At 42.8% G+C, this 19,710-nt stretch overlaps 1 protein-coding gene and 1 long non-coding RNA gene across 3 annotated transcripts in view; both read left to right on the forward strand.

Annotated features, from left to right (window-relative positions):
* The window catches only part of LOC136434342 (tyrosine-protein phosphatase non-receptor type 12-like), a 29,871-nt gene extending 15,625 nt beyond the window's left edge, over positions 1-14,246 (forward strand). Inside the window, exons 6-21 of one of the 2 annotated variants that reach the window (XM_066427119.1) lie at positions 501-569; positions 1,023-1,085; positions 1,454-1,596; positions 2,431-2,497; positions 2,698-2,772; positions 4,556-4,654; positions 5,004-5,049; positions 5,354-5,574; positions 6,186-6,364; positions 7,104-8,079; positions 8,716-8,919; positions 9,415-9,499; positions 10,835-10,913; positions 12,184-12,287; positions 12,933-13,010; positions 13,663-14,246. In XM_066427119.1, coding sequence (XP_066283216.1) covers positions 501-569; positions 1,023-1,085; positions 1,454-1,596; positions 2,431-2,497; positions 2,698-2,772; positions 4,556-4,654; positions 5,004-5,049; positions 5,354-5,574; positions 6,186-6,364; positions 7,104-8,079; positions 8,716-8,919; positions 9,415-9,499; positions 10,835-10,913; positions 12,184-12,287; positions 12,933-13,010; positions 13,663-13,757 — 2,583 coding nt within the window. In that variant the 3' untranslated portion in view covers positions 13,758-14,246. The remainder of the gene's footprint in view (positions 1-500; positions 570-1,022; positions 1,086-1,453; positions 1,597-2,430; positions 2,498-2,697; positions 2,773-4,555; positions 4,655-5,003; positions 5,050-5,353; positions 5,575-6,185; positions 6,365-7,103; positions 8,080-8,715; positions 8,920-9,414; positions 9,500-10,834; positions 10,914-12,183; positions 12,288-12,932; positions 13,011-13,662) is intronic. The other variant, XM_066427120.1, reaches the window with a different exon arrangement.
* A 1,006-nt stretch (positions 14,247-15,252) lies between these two features.
* Positions 15,253-16,587, forward strand: LOC136434360 (uncharacterized). Its single transcript, XR_010755735.1, has 2 exons — positions 15,253-16,303; positions 16,338-16,587. It is a non-coding gene; the product is annotated as an uncharacterized lncRNA (long non-coding RNA).
* Positions 16,588-19,710: the final 3,123 nt, after the last annotated feature.

Below are 19,710 nucleotides of genomic sequence, written 5' to 3' on the forward strand. Positions count from 1 at the left end.
CACAGATATACATGTACATTCAGACTTGTATAGTTATAATATCAGATTCTAGAAAGTCACAATGTCTCACTTCCATATATTTTAAGGACTCAGCAATTCAATTTGATGGTTCACTCATTTAATACCAAGCTTAAGGTACAAACTTTTCCTAAAATTTTTGAGAACCAGGTGAGCCTTACAGCTGAAAGAAAATGAGAAAGATCAATATTTTGTAAGTTAGTGATCAGAAATATATCTGTCGTGACACTTTTCCATAATGACTTACCAATGAAACTTGGTCAGTTCACACATTTGATGATAGGGAACAATCTTTACCTCAGACACTCTTTTCATAGTGATTTTCCAGTTAGTTCACCATTTCTCTTTTATTAATTATAAATCTCAGAACCAACCTTACAGATGAAAGATTGATATTGTGCAAGTGATGAAGCCAGTGTGAAGTCTATTTGTTATGACACAGACTCAGACATGATTGTTTTGTTTTGTTTCTTCCTCGACAGCACAAGTGTGAACGTTACTGGGCCAACCGAGGGGAGGAGAAGACCTTTGGGGACATCACAGTCACCATGGTAACTCACTCTCTCTGCTTCAACTTCCCTTTCATGATGTCAAGAGTTTGCTAAGTTCACAAGACTCACATGTGTTTTCAGTCAATGACATTCATTCCTTTATTCAGTCTTTCAGTCATTCATTCATTCATTCATTTTCTCATTACTGAGGGCATATATTATGGTGACACACTGTTTTGTTTTGAAATATGGACAGAATTTTGCTTAAGTATGAAGTTATAAAAAAGGTGATCAGTAGGAAATGAAGATGGATTTTTCTAACTCATGTGAACTAAATTATTTTTTGACCAGGTCCTTTTTCATTTTAATGTATTATTCCCTATATAGCAGGGCTAGCCCTTTGTAAAATCCACAGGCTAGTTGGGCAGCCCTGGCTGTTTGTCTTTACAGACAAACCAGTAAAGAATGAAGAATTTCAAAGTTTGTATCTCCACCATCTTCCTCCTTCTCCAGGAGGACCAGAGTAAGATTACTGAAGACTTCTTAAGACGGATCATCGTGGCTAAGAAAGGCTCGGTACGTACTTTGGTGTTCCAAGATTGAGTTTCAGTAGTATCTGGATTCTCTCATGTTGGAAGATTCTTTCAAGTCTATGATCTGCTATTATAATAATACATTATGAACAGTCATTATAATCATATATCACAAACACTTATTAATAAGTTGTCAGCCAAGCTAGCTACATGTACATGGTAATTTATCTCATTGTTATATATTTTTTTTGTACTTGTTTGTGTACTCATTCATAATTGTACTGATGTTTGAATAAAGATTTAGAGATTGAAAACAAAGTCAGGTTATTCCACTTATCTCTAGTCCCATGCTACCCGGTTAACAGTATAGATACAGAAAGTTGACTTTTGTTTGTTTGTTTGTAACCATAGGAGACCCGACAGATAGTCCAGTTCCACTACACGACGTGGCCGGACCACGGCGTCCCGCTGTCCCCCCGATCCATCATAGACCTCATCCGGCAGTTCCGACAGGTCCAACCCACCGACGACAGCCCCATCTGTATACACTGCAGGTACGCATCGGCAGGGTTAGGGTTATCTATGTGCAATACACTGCACGTAAGGATCAGTGGGGTTAAGGTTAACCGTCAAAGTTACCTGTGTGCGCTCTAGGTAGGGGTTGTTAGAGTTCAAGGGTTAAGGTTTGGCATTTTAACCCACCAGTGACCACCCAATCTGTGTGCACTGCAGGTACGCATCGGTAGGGTTAGGGTTAAGGTTTGGGTTAGGCTTAGGACTTAGAGTTTGTGTAAAGTGTAAGGTTCCTATTTTTGAATTAACACTTCATAGAGGTCCAACCCACCGATGACAGCCCCATCTGTATGCAGTGCAGGTAAGGATCAATTTATATTGTAACATGTGGTGGTTGCAGGTGGTGTTACTGATTTAATGATTGGATGTAAAACTATAGGCCACACGTCCAAAGAAAGTTACCTCAAGCATGTGAAAGAACACCACTGTGACACCAATAACAGTTCTCTCTCTCTCTCTCTCTATCCAATTTAACGTCTTTTCTATTCCCCATCATATGGGGGTTGGACGTGCTTGCACATAGATGGGGGAGCCCCAGAACTCCTCATCAAGTACAAGTCTTTTTTGTAGCAAGAGTTTTTACGGCTGGATGCCCTTCCTAACGCCAACCCAAACCCTACTGTAGTGCTTAGGATATGGGAAATATGTTTGTTGAGGTATGATATTCTAAATGTTAGAAAACTTGAAACAAACCAGTCAGGACTGCAAAGCTTGTAAATCACTACAATTGCAGAACTGATATGTTCTGTCATGAGATGGTCTAATCAGTAAATATGCACTTCAAAACAAATGCAAGCACATTCTTTACACTACAGTGCCGGCTGTGGGAGAACAGGGACCATCTGTGCCATAGACTACACCTGGAACCTGATCAAGAAAGGGGTAGGGACAATCAGCTATGATCTTACTTTTGTTCTCATTAGGTTTTAACAAATTTCATGATCTTTGAAGTAAATTGCTCTGGAATTTGTGGCTAACCAATTGATCAAACTTCAGAAACAACTTTTTAGGGAGGATTAGTTGTCAGGAACATGGTAACACTTACTGTGTTAATGAATTTCCATATTTTTCCTTCCCTTCAGCAATTCAAAGACCTGAGTATGTATGATCTGGTAACGGACATGAGAAGACAAAGACCAGCCATTGTACAGACAAAGGTACGTGCTGCTTATCATGATAACAGTACAGACAATGCTGTTATGTAAATGTGGTCAGTACTGACTGATGAAGACCATATAGAGTTGGCAGTGTGTGACGTCCAAACAAACATTTGGACATAGTTACATGTAGATAATTAGGCAACCCCTACCTATATACATCCCATCCCTGCAGTTCTGTGGATAATCAGTAGGAGGCGCTGTTGCTACATTGACATCACACTCCCATACAAATGATAAGAATGATGTCAGTTAGTCACATTTCCAGCTGCTGCTGCTGCGCCACCGTGCCTGCAAAGCTGGTGTGTTACGCCGAATGGCGGTTATACCGGCTATACAGATACAGATACAGATTTCATATTAACTGATGTTCATCTGATGCTAGACACTGGTCAGTACGGACTAATGAGGACCATAGGGAGGGTGACGTCCAAACAAATATTTGGGCATGAGACAGATGAGCAACCTATATACTATAATAATGTTTTTTATTGGTCAGAAATTACCTGCAATGGCAGCCTTTCTAGCGCTGAATTGATGCAGGGTATTACAGGTTTCATACAATACACAACATAATTATATAATATCTTGTCCACACTTGCATTTTGTGGAACTGTCGCAAGGGTCTAGGCGGCTGCCATTCAGCGCCACCAGGTGACCTCAATACGACTTACCCCAACAGAAGTTAGGTACCCATTTACACCTGGGTGGAGTGAGGAAAGTCGTGTAAAGTGCCTTTCCCAAGGGCACAAGATCGGTGACATGACAGGATTCGAACTCGGGACCTCTTGGTTCTGAGTCGAACGCTCTGCCGTTGCGCCACACGACCCCACATATACATCCCAAGTCTTGCTACAGAAAGGAAATGTGCTGCCCTATCAGGTGCCACTGGGCACAGGAAAGAGACTCCATTGACATACATTAAGTCCCTGGAGAGAAATTAGACCTACACTCATCTAGAAATGGAATGTGTCCTGCGCTGCTGTGGATGATCAGTAGGAGGCGCTGTTGCTACAGTGAGACCACACTGCCATACAAATGATAAAAATGATGTCAGTTAGTCACATTTCATAACTGATGTTCATCTGATGCTAGACACTGCTTACTGTCATGAACAAAAGTACAACATTATAGTCACACAGCTAAGATAGTAACGTTATAGGTTGAATAGTGAATTTGTGCCCCGTCCATGATCTGATGTTGACCTCCCATTTTTCCGTCTACCTCTTCCTCTCACTGCACAGTGCCTTGCAGGATTGTCTTTGCCAGACCTTTACTATCTTCTTCTGACATAGCCATCATCAACTTAGTTTGTTTACTGTTACAATAAGACTTTGTGGTTAAATTGTAGTAATCTCCAAGTAGATCTACCGATAAAACAGTATCCGTTGGCCTCCTTAGGCCCAATGGGTATATACTATTTGGCCACTGGATATTGTCCCCTGCCATCGTAGGATTAAAAGTGGAGTAAGTAACATTAGTGATGTGCCACCATTTTGCAGTTTTTAGGAGCAGTATATGAACAGGGCGATACTGACTTTGTTGTTGTTGTTTTTGTTGTTTTTAGGAGCAGTATATGCGCTGGTGAACAGGGCGATACTGACTATAGAATGATGTTGTTGTTGTTGTTGTTGTCTTTAGGAGCAGTATGAGCTAGTGAACAGGGCAATACTGACTAAAGAATGTTGCTGTTGTTGTTGTTGTCTTTAGGAGCAGTATACATGTATGAGCTAGTAAGCAGGGCGATACTGACTGTTGTTGTTGTTGTTGTTGTTGTCTTTAGGAGCAATATGAGCTAGTGAACAGGGCAGTACTTGAGCTGGTGGAAGACAGTCTGAAGAAGATGCACAACTTTGAGAACTTCCCCTTTAACAACGGACAGGTAATATCCAACATTGGCTCCATCTTATGGATAAGAAATATAGTAAGACTGAAATGTCTTTGCAATGAATTAGGCCACACAAATGTACATGTACTGTCTTGGTTCTCAGTGAGATCTTAAAGTAGGTTAGCAAAAGGCCAAGTAGAAATTAGCAGCTTGGAGGAAAACTTGATGTCTTCACTCGAGCTCCCTACCAAGGAACAGACCACTGTTTTCATGTTGATATTCCAGTTCAGCACTATAACTTTTAAATCCGGGAACCAGCAAAGTAAGCTGATGTGGCCGTATTTTGTATAATAATTAGCATGGTCCTCATCTCTGTTTTCAACACGTTGTTTTCTATCCCCAGGCCTCTCTGACTAGTGACTATGAGGTTGCAGCACTTCTAGATGAAGGTAAGTTTTCCTAAAGCTGTTAATTTCTCAGTCTTATGGTACATATATCATTGGTTTAGTCATTTCACAAACAGTACGATTGATATAATGACATCATACAATGCCATCACCTCGCAGCAGTTTTTGGAAATATCTTTTTGCAATTTACAGCATATATTTGCTCATTTTATAGCTGCTTTGCATGAGTTGAGATTGACAAAAATTGATGCGCGCACGGATGTCATCCATATAATCAAATCAACATGGCCTAATGTCGTTTACCAACACAAATGGATTTCCTGCAACTTTCTTGCTTGTTTTTTAGACTCCTATCCGGAGGAACCTCCTCCCAAACCCACCAGGCGGAGACCCGAGGTGCCTGCCAGACCGCCGCTCCATCCACACAAACCCCAGTCTCCAGCCTACATGAACTCCCCCCCGCCCCCGAACCTGTCAGACGGAGGAGACTACGCAAACGTGGACCAGACTGCGCCGCGGAAACCGGTCCTCAGAGCCAAACCTCCCATCCTGGCTAAACCCACCGAGGTGCCTTATTTATGCCAAAGTCAAAGTTAATTGCACAACAATTGTAACAGGTACAGTGTAGGTCACAATTTAGGGCAAATTACCACTGGCTGATATCAATCTCGTACAAACTACAGGAAGGGTAGTACTACAGAAAATTTCAAAGCGCATTTATTGATTGTTTGTATGATGTGTGCCAAAGACTACACTGTCTTCTAGTTTCCTTGTGTCTTATAAGATATTGTGCAGTGTTCGAAATTCAGCTTTTAGCTGCAATGTACCACTAGTAAATAAACCATCATTTTATCATTACTACATTTGTGTCCCTGTGGTGTAGTGGTCTGCGCTTCTGTCTCTCACCACATCTGGTTCACACTTGGACCAGAGAGACTGGGGTTCAAGCCCCAGGTAGGACACCTCTGGACAAGAGGTGCACTGAGTCATACCAAGGATTTTATAAAAATGGTACATACTTCTGAAACAGTATGGAAGTTAAACACACTTCACTGCCCCCTGCTACAGTGATTGCACCACAGTGTGGCCCAGGGCTATGACATGGAGATGGGCACTGCCCTATACATCAATAATGGTGTGGCAGGATTTTAACTAACTAACATTTGTATCATCTCCAGGCCAGGAGCCAGGACTACGCGAACGTGTCGGCAAACGAGTCCTCCCGGGTGCCGGCCGCTGCGTACGAAAATGTCCTGCTGCCCGCCAAGAACCCAGGTTCCGCCGCAACCCTGTACGAAAACGTTCTTCCGTCGGAGGCAGGCTCGAATTCCAGCGGGAATTCCGGGTTTGCAAGCAGGTCAGATTTATTCATTTATCATTCTGGCAAGTGTTGCAGAACACTACACAGACTCTCACACAGCATAGCTGATTTTCTTAAGTTGACAATTATAGGGGCACTCACAAGTACATGTACATGATATTGTGTGTACACATTAATACATGTTACACATAACTAGATTCTCAATGAGTTAAGTATTAATAAATGACCATTAAAATCATTCTTACCACCCAGTTAGACATCGTTAAAAGTCCTTAGAATACATGCAAATGATTATAACTACCTGTTAAGCATACATTCAAGACATACATGTGTGACAAATTTCGGAGAGATTGAGTGAGTGAGTGAGTGTGAGTGCCAAATTTGGTATGCTTTTAGACAAATTTGCACAATTTTTTAGCTATGCCGCTGGAATGGTAGATAACATGCGTACTTAAATCAGAATTCTTGTGCAAGTTTTTTTTGGAGGTCAGAGCTTAAGGTGAAAGATGTGTCCCACAACAATCTGCCTCATAGTCGATTCCTTTTATAGCCTCTAGTTGAAGTAAGGTCAGGGCACTCTACTCTCTGCTTTAATTAGGTCAGGGCGCTCTGAGAAATAGCCAATCAGCTTACAGGATTTCGCTTTGCACTAGCTAAAACTGACCAATCAGAGCCTAGAAAAGATGCTGGCTCAGCGGAAATGCTGTTTATTCAGGTTAGGTTGCTCTGCGCATTGTCCACTGTTATCAATGTTAATAATCTGCTTCCCCCTCAGGTCGGAAGAGTCGTCGCAGCCCCAGAACTCACCGCGCAGGCCGGCTGTACCAGCGAAACCTGCCTCTCAGACAAGCTCAGACAATCCGTACGAAGACATCGACTACACAAAGGAGGCGACCTCGGAGAAGGAGGGAGCGAGAGAATCAGGTGAGGAGGAGAAGTCCGGGGGGAAGCAGCATCCTCACCTGCCCAGGTTCGCTCACCTAGAGAAGATCCGCCTGCAGCAGCAGCTTCAGAGCTTCGAGGTCGAGGCGCAAGCCGAAGACGACGCCAAGACTTCCGTGGAAGAAGACGAAAAACATTCCAAACTTCCGTTCAAGAGACTCAATTTTCCGTTCGGACGTAACAAAAAGGAGGAGGGGAGCAGCAGCGAGTCTTCCAAGCCTGCGGGGGGAGTGAGCGTGTTTCCTAGCACGGCGGCTAGCAGTAGCAATAGCAACAGTTCTAACGTAGTGGCTCCTCCGAGGATGGGAAAGAAGGGGCTTCTGGCTGGCGGGATAAGCGTTCTGCCGACAGGCTCGCCGACGAAGCTCAAGGACAGTCCGCCAGCCAAGCAGAATCCTGCGAAATCGCCAGCGGACGGTCTTGCAGCAATCATGAAGGGGGTCTTCCTACAGCCCACGAAAACGGCGGAATCAACAACCAACCCCGGTGCAAAGCAGGACAGTTCTTTAGAACATGGCGCCCCCCCGCAGAAACCCGCAGCGCTGATAGACAAGCGCCCCATGCTGCCTCCTCCTAGGCCCAACTACTCTCCGAGAACTGTAAATGATAAAGACCTCTACTCCGAGGTGAAAGACCTCGAAGACAAGGGGGCTGACCATGACCTCTACGCAGACGTCAAGGACACCCCCGACCTTGAGAGCAAGAGCAGCCAATCTAACGACCTTGCCAAGTATTCCACGCCGTACGACATTCAATCTGGTGCGATGTCCACGGATGCAACGGGGGACGACTCACAAACGTACTCAGAGGTATTGGATTGCATCTTAAAGTTTGATATTCAACTATCAGACTTACAAGTCTGAATTTTGTTGGTATTTATTTAAGGTTGGCTCTATAACTTAGTATAAGATTAATGAAATGACGTTGAAGAGATTCATCAGTCATGTATAATCACAGTTACTAGAATTGTTCTTCACTTAAAGGTAACAAACACGTACCTCCAAATTGTCGATGTCCAGTGTACTTCTTATTCATGGAGTGACATAGTCTCGCGAGAACACGAGACTAGGACGAGACTTGCGTAGATCTTGGAGGTATGTGTTTGTTACCCTTAAAATATGTTACTGATTGAAGAATATTCTAGTAACCATTATAAAAGGACATTCAATGTTATAGCATTGATTAAACCCCGAAAGGCATTCCATCATAAAAATGAGTTCTCAGTTCTTATAAGTAAACCAAGGACAGACGTCCTTTAAAAACATTTAGATAAGTGTGTAATACCATATGACTAATGTGTACAATCATGTAAGATCATTATAATATCAATACATTATATATATACATGTAGTCAAGAGCAGTTTTCAGTTCAGTGGACTAATCACATATTCAACAGGTGTTCTAGGTATGGGATCAGAGAGTTTTTGTTTCTGTTCGTCCAACAGGTGAAACCGAAGAAGCGACAAGTCAACGGCGGCGGGAACTTCGGCGACTACACGGAGGTTAACATGGAGGACGAGGTTTTCGCGAACAGCCCCAGGGGCAGGATGGAGATCCAGAACACGTTTGAGGACGACGGAACATACGCGACCGTGGACGTCGGACAGTTCAACACCGCGCACAGTCAGAGGTCAAGCACGTGCAGTCTGGTAGGAAATCTTTCGTTACTGTTATTGCAATGGGTGGGCTGAATACTACCTCTTCGCAGCCAGGGGCTGAATTGCGAGGAGCTTACAATTGGCATGAGCGTGTGCCATTCGTCGCTAACTCAGGGGACCTCAATACGACAATTGCCCCATGTGCGTCCATAGGACTGTAGGTTTTGAACCTCTCGCACCGGGAATGTCCCCTACTCTTTTTGGGTGCGGTGGGTTCTTTCATGTGCTTGAGGTGTGGCTCTTTTCAAATACTGCACCTCCATTCAATGTCCTATCCAGTCCTGTGGCTAGTGGGGAGGGGGGCAGATGTCCCTGTGACCTTGAACCCACAACTGTGACATTCTATTCAGCCAACACACAGCTTAATGGCTGTTCATTGGTCAGGGAACATGATTTGTGGTGAGGGAGGGGGGCAGGGATCTATTTGACCTTGAACTCTCATCTTGGTGTTCCATGATTGATTGATATTGATTGATTGATTGACAGGATGTAGAAGATGATGCAGACAGCGATGATGGCTCTGCCCCTCCCCTTCCAACCCGCACCAAGGAGTCGTACGAGTATGGCGAAGGTGACCTTGAAATGTTGATTAATTTTTATTGTCTTCTCCTCTAACTTAGAGAGTCAGTATATAACATCATTTTATTTATCTATGAATTTTTAACATTAACAGTCTAGTCAGTGCATTAAATGTCTGTAGAACTAAAGGTCTGGAGTGAGTGAGTGAGTGAGTGAGTGAGTGAGTGAGTGAGTGAGTGAGTGAGTGAGTGAGTGAGAACTGAAGGAAAGTACATTTTTGTATATAATTTGGTAGCCTGGCTGCAGGCAAACGGAAACTGTCAAATTCATTATTTTGTGCTGCTGACAGTTATTAGCTTATTTGCAATGGAAATTTTGGATGTGGAAAAATATGGTTACCGTATCGGAATATGATTTGTATGTGAATTTATTTAGTATTTGTGCTATGGTCAATGGTTAGTATCTACTAAGTACATGTAATCCTACCAGGGTACATAATTCTGCCACCCTGAAAAGTTACGTCCAAACAGATTTCCAACCCAACGTCCCTCAGTATAATGCTCTCCTGTACATGTGTATCTAAACTATGCATACCTGGTTGGTGCTGCACTAGAGATCTCTCAAACTCACTGTTTTTCAAAGTGGTGGATTTATGTAACCCGGCGGATTTATGTTAATGGAGGTTATTGAGTCTAGTTTCATCAAGCTCAATGTGTTGCTGGGCTGTCTCCAGGACCCGTCCCTTCCTCCCAGGACGGAAAATTGCTCCTTGGGATGGAAAAAAATGTCACCCTGCAGTCTCAGCATCCTCGTTCACCAGGACCCTCGCGGAAAAGGCCCTGGTAACACGGGATGGCATCCATGGTTATTACGATATCGCCACCAAAACAGCTTCAGCCAATCAGAGGGGTTAAAAACCGTTTGCTTCCTCTCATCGGAAGCAAGCGCGCAAAGAACACTGGGAAGCTATCAACCAACCAGGTTACGTGTTACGGCTAGCTCATTAATCATTCATGAGCTACAACTGCCGTTGGTACCAAATAAGGTTTAGCTCATTAATTATTCCTGATCAAGTCTCGTCGACCTGCAATAACCATGGATGCCATCCCGTGTTACCAGGGCCTTTTCCGCGAGCGATGTAACGTGGAGCGGAAGGGTCCTGGTGAACGAGGATGTGTCTCAGTGTCTGTCCCCAAAGTGGGAACTTCATGCCATGAAATTGATGAAAATGCATTTTTGAATGCTTAACATGACAGATTTAACAACGAAAATCAAAACATTGTCTCTCAAACAATGAGAGAGACGGGAAAAAAAATTAAAGCTGGAGTCAGACCGGATGTGTTGATTACCTGGACTGATGCATTCTTTCTCCCCCCCCCTCCCACAGAAGACATGGATCGCATCTCCACCCATTCCTCGGACAAGTCTGACTCCCTCCCAAGGGACACCGCCGTACCTGCCTCAAGGTCAGGACAGCTGGATCGACCTTGAACTTTCCAACTTCTTCCTGCTTCCATTTCCTCCTTAGTCTTGTCTTAAGGGTTTCTTGCACATCTTATCTCTACAACTACAACAATGTATTCTGTTCTATTTGTTTCATCTTGCTATTTTTTGTGTTCTCTTATATTCTATTATCATTTGTCCCTTTCCTTTTTTTTTATTCTTCTATTTTCTCCATTATATTATCAACAATGTGAAATCTCATTTAGAAATTGTCCTCTCATTTTCATCACTTGTTCTTTTCTTTCTCTATAACTTTACCTTGTTTGAATTATTATCAGTTGTCTTATTATTTTGTGTTCTCTGCTTCTCGTCATTTCTCCTTTAACATTTTTTAAGTTGTAAAACTCATTTAGAATTGTCCTCTCATTTTCATTACTTTTCTTTCTCTTCTCTTCCCTCTATTTCCTCAGTCCTCCGTCCCGCTCCAACTTCCCCTCCCTCATGAACCTGCTCCCCCTGCTGTTCGTAGTGGTACAGGCCGCCCTGGTGTACGTCATTCTGTTCTTCTCCTTGAACTGAGCTGCAGACAGTAGCGCTAAGGTCTCACTGTTCCTTAAAGTCTCTCCTTAAAGTCTCACTGTTCCTTAAAGTCTCTCCTTAAGGTCTCTACACTTCCTTAAAGTTTCTCCTTAAGGTCTCTACACTTCCTTAAAGTCTCTCCTTAAGGTCTCAACACTTCCTTAAAGTTTCTCCTTAAGGTCTCTCCACTTCCTTAAAGTCTCTCCTTAAGGTCTCTACACTTCCTTAAAGTCTCTCCTTAAGGTTGCTCCTGTCTCTCATTGAAGGCTGGGAGGGAAACTTGAATCCGACTCAACTTGACTAAACAACAGCTCTGTTGTCATGCTATTTTCCATATTTCTTTAAAGTTGAGAGCCAACAAATTATTTTTTTTTGGCCTTATGTCTTTATTTTACGAAGTGATAATTTGATAACTGATTAATTGCAACAGAGCCTTATTTGGATTAATTTTCGTGTGTCCCACAGTAAAGGATGTGTTGTTGTAAACAATTTTTGCAAATCTACCTGACATTTGAGATCGTGACATGATGCTATCCACCAAATCCAATTTTTGTGGCCCTGTCTTTTTTTGGGATAAGCAAAATGTCTAAATTACACATACCAGCAGTGATCACTGCTAAACCCGGGGGGGGGGGAGTTGAGGGAGGGGGGTCACCATTCAACCCAGGCGGCTCCAATAGGGTTGGCCCTGACTTGTGTTTGATGACTTTTCAGTGCACGGAAGATGAAGATGAAGAACTTCTTACACAAGGGGAAGAACATCTTAAAGATCAACCACAGCTCAGGTCTGACGGACCAGGAGAAGAAGGAACTGCAAGGTGATGGCGTCTTAAGTTTGTCTCATTTACTTGGTTCTATGTTTACCTTGTCCAAGGAGGTTATGTTTTCACCTTTTTTTTGTGCGTGTGTGTTTTTGTTTGCTGTTCAACTCCAAGGGAGAGAAGTACTGTTTTAGCTGTCTGTGTTAATGTGATTCTCAATATAATCACAATATAGCATAGCCATACATTCTGAGCACTACAATTTTTGTCCGTAGAGACAGGAAAGGGCACATTAAGCTGTATGGATGAGGGGGTACATCTCTGCTTGCCTTGTTGTTGTTGGTACATGTAGGTTTTACTATTTCCCGTGTATTTCGCTGTGTAGTCGAACCCCAACATGTATGAAGATGTTGACAGCTTATGTTGTTCTCAAACAAGTTTTAACTGTAATTTCCAACAGAAAAATTGGACTTACCCAAATTTTTGACTGTATGCTACACCAATCTTTATCAAGGAGTGAGCAATCCACCGCACTGGGATGACGTCACGACGTTGGATTGTTCACGTCCTTGACAAAGACCGGTGTTGAAAATTTGGGCAAGTCCAATTTTTGTGTTAGAAATTAACGTTACAGTTAAAACTTGTTTCAGAATGATATCTACAACAGCTAAGTTTCTCTTGTTGTGACTCTTTTCCCTGCAGACTGCTCTGAGGCCCAGTTCAGGTCGTACCAGCCCACCTACACAGGTCAACCTGCGATCCACAACAATCAGGAGATAGGTGAGCCCTCCCTCCCTCTAGCTCTCCCTCCTTCCCTCATTCATTCCTCTCATTCTGTTCCCTCCCCCCTAATGAAGATTGATTGCAAATCCTATTTTGTGATGATGGCTGTTTATTCGCTTCTGAAGATCAACGGAAAGTCTGTGTCTGTATAGCCTGTATATATAATTGCCATTCGACGTAACGCACCAGCTTTGCAGGCACGCGGCGCGGCAGCAGCTGGTAATATTACACTGAAAGTCAGTCCTCCTCTGCAGGCTCTCCCTCCCCTTGTTCTAGTTAAGACATGTTATACGTTTTGAAATGTAAGGTCACTCTAGGAAGAGCTTCACATCCACTATCCGGTTTATTGTCTGCTGCTCCCTGTCTTGTAAGGGCCTTAGATGTGCCTCTGTCCTGCGAGTTAACACTGTGTAAACTATAGGTTGAGGAGGTAGAAGTCTTCACGGTGGTGTTTAAGTTCTTGATGAAGAGGATACTGCAAAAATTGATTCAAACATTGATTCAAACATTGCAAAAATTACCCCATTCAATTATGCCTCAGTGGTGCAACGATGAGTGATGGAGTTTTTCTTTTTTCGTGTTTTTTAGTTTTTTTTATAGAATAAATCCATTGTCAAACCTGTTCTAATTTGTAACTGCTCCCCTTAAGGTTTTGGCAAGAGAGTCGGAAAGCCTAAAGGACCCAGGGACCCACCAAAGAACTGGTTCAGGAGAGGAAAAGGAAAAGACACACTATCGGCCTGAAGAGGTGGTAATTCAACAGACAGTTTCCATAGTAGGGTGTGTGTGTCTGGGGTCGGTTGGGGGCATACACAGTATAGCATATTGGGGAAAGCACTAAAGCAGAGTGAAACCACAGCAAAGTATCAACGAACAACAGCAAAGCAGTATGGGAACAACAGCAAAGCAGTATGGGAACAGCAGCAAAGCAGTATGGGAACAACAGCAAAGCAGCATGGGAACAACAGCAAAGCAGCATGGGAACAACAGTAAAGCAGTATGGGAACAACAGCAAAGCAGTATGGGAACAACAGCAAAGCAGTATGGGAACAGCAGCAAAGCAGTATGGGAACAATGGCAAAGCAGTATCGGAGCAACAGCAAAGCAGTATGGGAAAACAGAAAAGCAATATGGGAACAACAGCAAAGCAGTGGAAACAGCAGCAATGCAGTATGGGAACAATGGCAAAGCAGTATGGGAACAACAGCAAAGCAATATGGGAACAAAGACTGTGTAACAAAGCTAAAAGCTCAGTGGCATCAGGGAAGAAAATGTTTGTACAATCAAAATGCTGCTGAAGTATTGCGAGTCTTTGTTATTCATTTCAATGTGACTCAAATCAAGGAACGTCATGCTTAATTTTCTGTGTAATTACTAGTAGCACAGGCTATTTAAGACTGTCAAAGCTTTAAGTCAGCCCAGAGGTTTTGACAGTCAAGCCATTTACATGTATCTTCCACAAGGTGGAGAAAATTTATGGTGAAAATATATCTTATTTGCACCTACTTATGTTTCTTTGTGATAGACTTACTACATTAATTTTGTACTATATCCAAGTGGAAATGATAACAGAAAATAAATTATACGTCAATGATAGGGCTGCACTGTGCCAGCGGCATTAGCAAGTTAGGTTGTTAAGAACATTTAACGCTACATTTTCCTAGCTTACATGTGGACGATGTGCGTTAAGTTTAATGACACAATGTAAGCTGGTGTGAGGAGGAACACAGTTGGGTGAGGGACCAGTGCAAGAATAGCAGTTTAAGGGAACGTTGTTTAATTTTCTCCCCTGAACTCCTGAAAGGGTCAGGTACAGTTTTGATTCCAATGTGATAATTATTGCAGCTTTTAGAAATGATGAGATTCATTGTTCTAAGATGTTGGTTTTTATTTTGAAGCCATAAGGCTTGCTTTGATATCCTCTTAATTTGTATACTATGCTACTCATGCGATTTTCTACCAAAGGTTTCAATGTCATTTGATGTTTCATTTTATTAATTCTTCCAATGTGCGTAAGAATATATAGTATCAATGTATACATTGTGTTCAAAGCCGAAAATGTTCCTTTCCAGAAATGATGTCATAGGTCATGTGTTCATGCCTAGGTAAGAGGTGATAGGTTAGTGGTTGGAAGGGCCATAAGTAATAGGAGAATCCTTTAATTTCATAGTTATCTGGTGTGTGCCAAAGGTTAGTTGCAAGTTCACTTGGAATGACCCCAAGCACAAAGGTGAAAGGTTGTAGGTTAATCAGAGGCTCATTTTCGTTAATGGTATTTGATTAGGGGTATTCAGCAATGCAAACTGTAGCATGTTTACCCATGTACTTGTATATAGCAAACCTGCATATATTAAGGTGACAAAGGATATCAAAAGGCAAATAATTTCTAACAATTGTAAAATTTGGTTTATTTGAAATGGAAATATTATTGTTCATGTGATATTATAAATTGTTATTTATAAGTTTTATATCAGACTGGGACCCCAGTTGAATTTTTTGCACTGCAACTAATAATCCTATAGCAAACTGGCTGTTATTTTGGAGAAAAGCTATTGCTTTTCTTTTTCAAGGATCACTGAATAATTGAAGAAGGAATTATTATGATATTGTTGAAATTGCTAATCTATTATGAATTATAATCTTGAAGCTAGGAGGCTTTGGAGGCAATATATGACTGCACTTGTCCAGTTTGTAAATTTTTCTCGTAAAAAGACACTGGTATCCATCAATGCATAAATTAGGCCGAACAAAATTAACTTGTTGGTTCTCAGAGTCACCCACTTTATCTTTCTCTTTTTTGAAAATTCCATGTAACGTTACCAATTTGGATGTGAACCGACCCCAAAATGACCATGTTTTTGCACCAACAGTTGAAAAAAGTCTTTGTCTTTAAAGTTTTTTCCTTGTAGCCATGGGTTAGAAGTTCAAATTTCGTTGTTTGAAACATTAACCAGCCTGTTATGTTGACTTTGTGGCTCCTTTGTCGGCATTTGGGTCTGTCGCAGGATGCCCTTTCTATTTGACCCATTCCATGACTTCTCTGCAATAGACTGAGAACCAAGAAATTAATTTGCTATGGCCTGAGGGGTACTGTATCATCATTATTCTTCTGGCTTGCAACTCAGTAACGGCACTGGACATTTGAATCTTACAATATTCTTTATTAGCATTACATTCGTCATATTGTATTATGTACATTCATCCATTTAGCCATTCTAAAATAAAGTAAGTTAAATGTGAATATAAACCACTAAATGGACATACAAGTAAATGTGGTCATTATTAGATTGGTGGTCACCATAGACAGGTGGTCACTATAGCCAGGTGGTCGTTATAGACAGGTGGTCACTATAGACACTATGGAGGGTAAGCTCGTCAAACCATGATCACTCCTTGTTACAAAAGGTCACTCCATGATTATTCAAAGATTTCTGATTTTAATGTGATACAAATAGTTCTATGTTTCATGACAAATATTGAATGAAAGGTATTAAAAATTATAAAGCTTTTGTACAGGAATATTATTGCAATATCGAGAAATATCAATAAAGATAATGGAATATGTTCATAAGTAGATTCTAGTCCATTCATATACTGGTAGTCAACTGTAAATCCACACACAGGTCAACACACCTGCCCCTGGTGCTGAACACCATACATACACAGATAAACACACCTGTCCCTGGTGCTTAACACCATACATACACAGGTCAACACACCTGTCCCTGGTGCTGAATTCCATCCACACACAGGTCAACACACCTGTCCCTGGTGCTGAATTCCATCCACACACAGGTCAACACACCTGCCCCTGGTGCTGAACACCATACATACACAGGTCAACACACCTGTCCCTGGTGCTGAACACCATCCACACACAGGTCAACATACCTGCCCCTGGTGCTGAACACCATCCATACACAGTTAAACACACCTGTCCCCTGGTGCTGAACACCATCCACACAGATAAACACACCTGTCCCTGGTGCTGAACACCATCCACACACAGATAAACACACCTGTCCTTGGTGCTGAACACCATCCACACACAGATAAACACACCTATCCCTGGTGCTGAACACCATACATACGAAGATAAACACACCTGCCCCTGGTGCTGAACACCATACATACACAGATAAACACACCTGTCCTTGGTGCTGAACACCATCCACACACAGATAAACACACCTGTCCTTGGTGCTGAACACCATACATACACAGATAAACACACCTATCCCTGGTGCTGAACACCATACATACACAGGTCAACACACCTGCCCCTGGTGCTGAACACCATACATACACAGATAAACACACCTGTCCCTGGTGCTGAACACCATACATACACAGATAAACACACCTATCCCTGGTGCTGAACACCATCCACACACAGATAAACACACCTATCCCTGGTGCTGAACACCATCCACACACAGATAAACACACCTATCCCTGGTGCTGAACACCATCCACACACAGATAAACACACCTATCCCTGGTGCTGAACACCATCCACACACAGATAAACACACCTGCCCCTGGTGCTGAACACCATACATACACAGGTCAACACACCTGCCCCTGGTGCTTAACACCATCCACACACAGCTAAACACACCTGTCCCTGGTCCTGAACACCATCCACACATAGGTAAACACACTTGTCCCTGGTGTTTAACACCATACATACACAGGTCAACATACCTGCCCCTGGTGCTGAACACCATACATACACAGATAAACACACCTGTCCTTGGTGCTGAACACCATCCACACACAGATAAACACACCTGTCCCTGGTGCTTAACACCATACATACACAGGTCAACATACCTGCCCCTGGTGCTGAACACCATACATAGATAGACACACCTGTCCTTGGTGCTGAACACCATCCACACACAGATAAACACACCTATCCCTGGTGCTGAACACCATCCACTCACAGATGAACATACCTGGCTCTAGTGCTAAGCACTATCCACTCAATTAAACACATCTAGATCTGTCCTTAAATTGGTGCTGATCACCGTCCACACAAATGTGACGACTGTTTACGACTGAGGCCACTCACTTCACATATTTCACTCTTCTAGAGAAAGCTATTCGATAAAAGCCCAAATGCTGTACAGATCCCTTCCAACTGATAAGTTAGGATTGAATTACTAGTACATTGTTCAGTTACACGCTTTCTCACTTAATTGCTTCATTTCTGTTAAATGATCACAAACGAAAACCTCTAGCAATCCTTCTACATGATTGCTTAGGGTTGACTACCATATGATTATACAGTTACATGTTTTATCTTTTGAAAGCCCCATTATAGTGATGTCATTATTCCCAAGTCAAATCCTTCAGTGGATCAAAAAATTTGATATAACGTTTACACAGAGAGTTATGAATTATACAATCTTGTTTCTTTAAATTAAGTTACTGCAATCTCATTCTATGTGTATGCTTATGGCACGTTTCATAGCAACAGGATTCGATAAATACGGTTTATAGTGAGCAAAAGGGAAAGTGATCTCGATCCAGTTAAGCTTGCTGAAGAGCTAGTCTCCCGTTGGTCGTGACAGCGAAGATACTCGTAGAAGCTACGTGCAGTATTTGCAAGTTAATTGTACCGGAAAAATTCCCCTAGCACGCTTCGACAAGCACAATGAACAGTGGACGTCTTAAGCTCCAAAACTTAACGTCCCGTCCTAAGGACTGCGGCCCTTTCCGGTAGCGTGCATGTCGGGTGAGTGACACAGCCGGGATCGAACTCACGGCTTCTAGTTCCAGAGGCAAGGCCGCTAACCACTGAAATTTACGCGCTACCGCGTAAAAATGACCTTAAGTAACGGTACGGTTAAATGAAGAACCTGGAACAATCTGGCACATGAAGCGATACGTGCGCCAGCATGGACGGTCATTCCACAGCGATCCAAAGAAGGTAACGCAATCGTTCCTCGAACTGTCCTTAGCCTTCTTGGATGGTCTTCCCTGCTGCCACGACGAGTAATCACCAAATGTAGAACCATCCAGCCACTCGAAGACTCCTTCTGTGTGCTTATCGTGCAGGCCGATCCAGTAGTTGAACCCGGGACGATGCAAGGTGACCAGGAAGGCGTTGATGGCGGCGTCCTTAGGCATGGCGAGGGTGCCGCCATCTTGACGGCAGATCAAGGTCGCTGCGCTGAAGGTCATAGTTGCCTCGAAGGCCTTGTAGCAGTTTCCTCGGAACATTGTATAATCTTCCGGACAAGAAGGGAGAATAATCATTTCCATGAACATTGAAAATAATAGAAGAACCCCAATATCCACACTGCCATCTATTTGAAAGAACATCTCGCTATTGGCTTTATCAGTTATTTTCGCAAATTCATATTATCTTTAACTACCTGTAACAACAAATTAAAACTACCAAAAGGGACAAAATCGTGATGTCTGATGACTTTGCCACACACACACAAAAAAGGGGCAATGTTTGGCACATGATAAAGTGTGTGCTTTAGTTTGTTTACCTGCATGTTCAGGCAGACACTTGGATGTATTTGTTGGACCAGGCATTCCGATGGGTCCCATCAGCCCTCGGGGCCCAACTGGTCCAGGTGGGCCGTCCTTCCCCACAGGGCCAGCTGGCCCCATGGCTCCCTTTTCTCCAGGAGGCCCGACAGACTTAGGGCCAGCCGGCCCCGTGGCTCCCTTTTCA

The sequence above is a fragment of the Branchiostoma lanceolatum genome, chromosome 5, assembly GCF_035083965.1.
Source record: "Branchiostoma lanceolatum isolate klBraLanc5 chromosome 5, klBraLanc5.hap2, whole genome shotgun sequence".
NCBI lineage: Eukaryota > Metazoa > Chordata > Leptocardii > Amphioxiformes > Branchiostomatidae > Branchiostoma > Branchiostoma lanceolatum.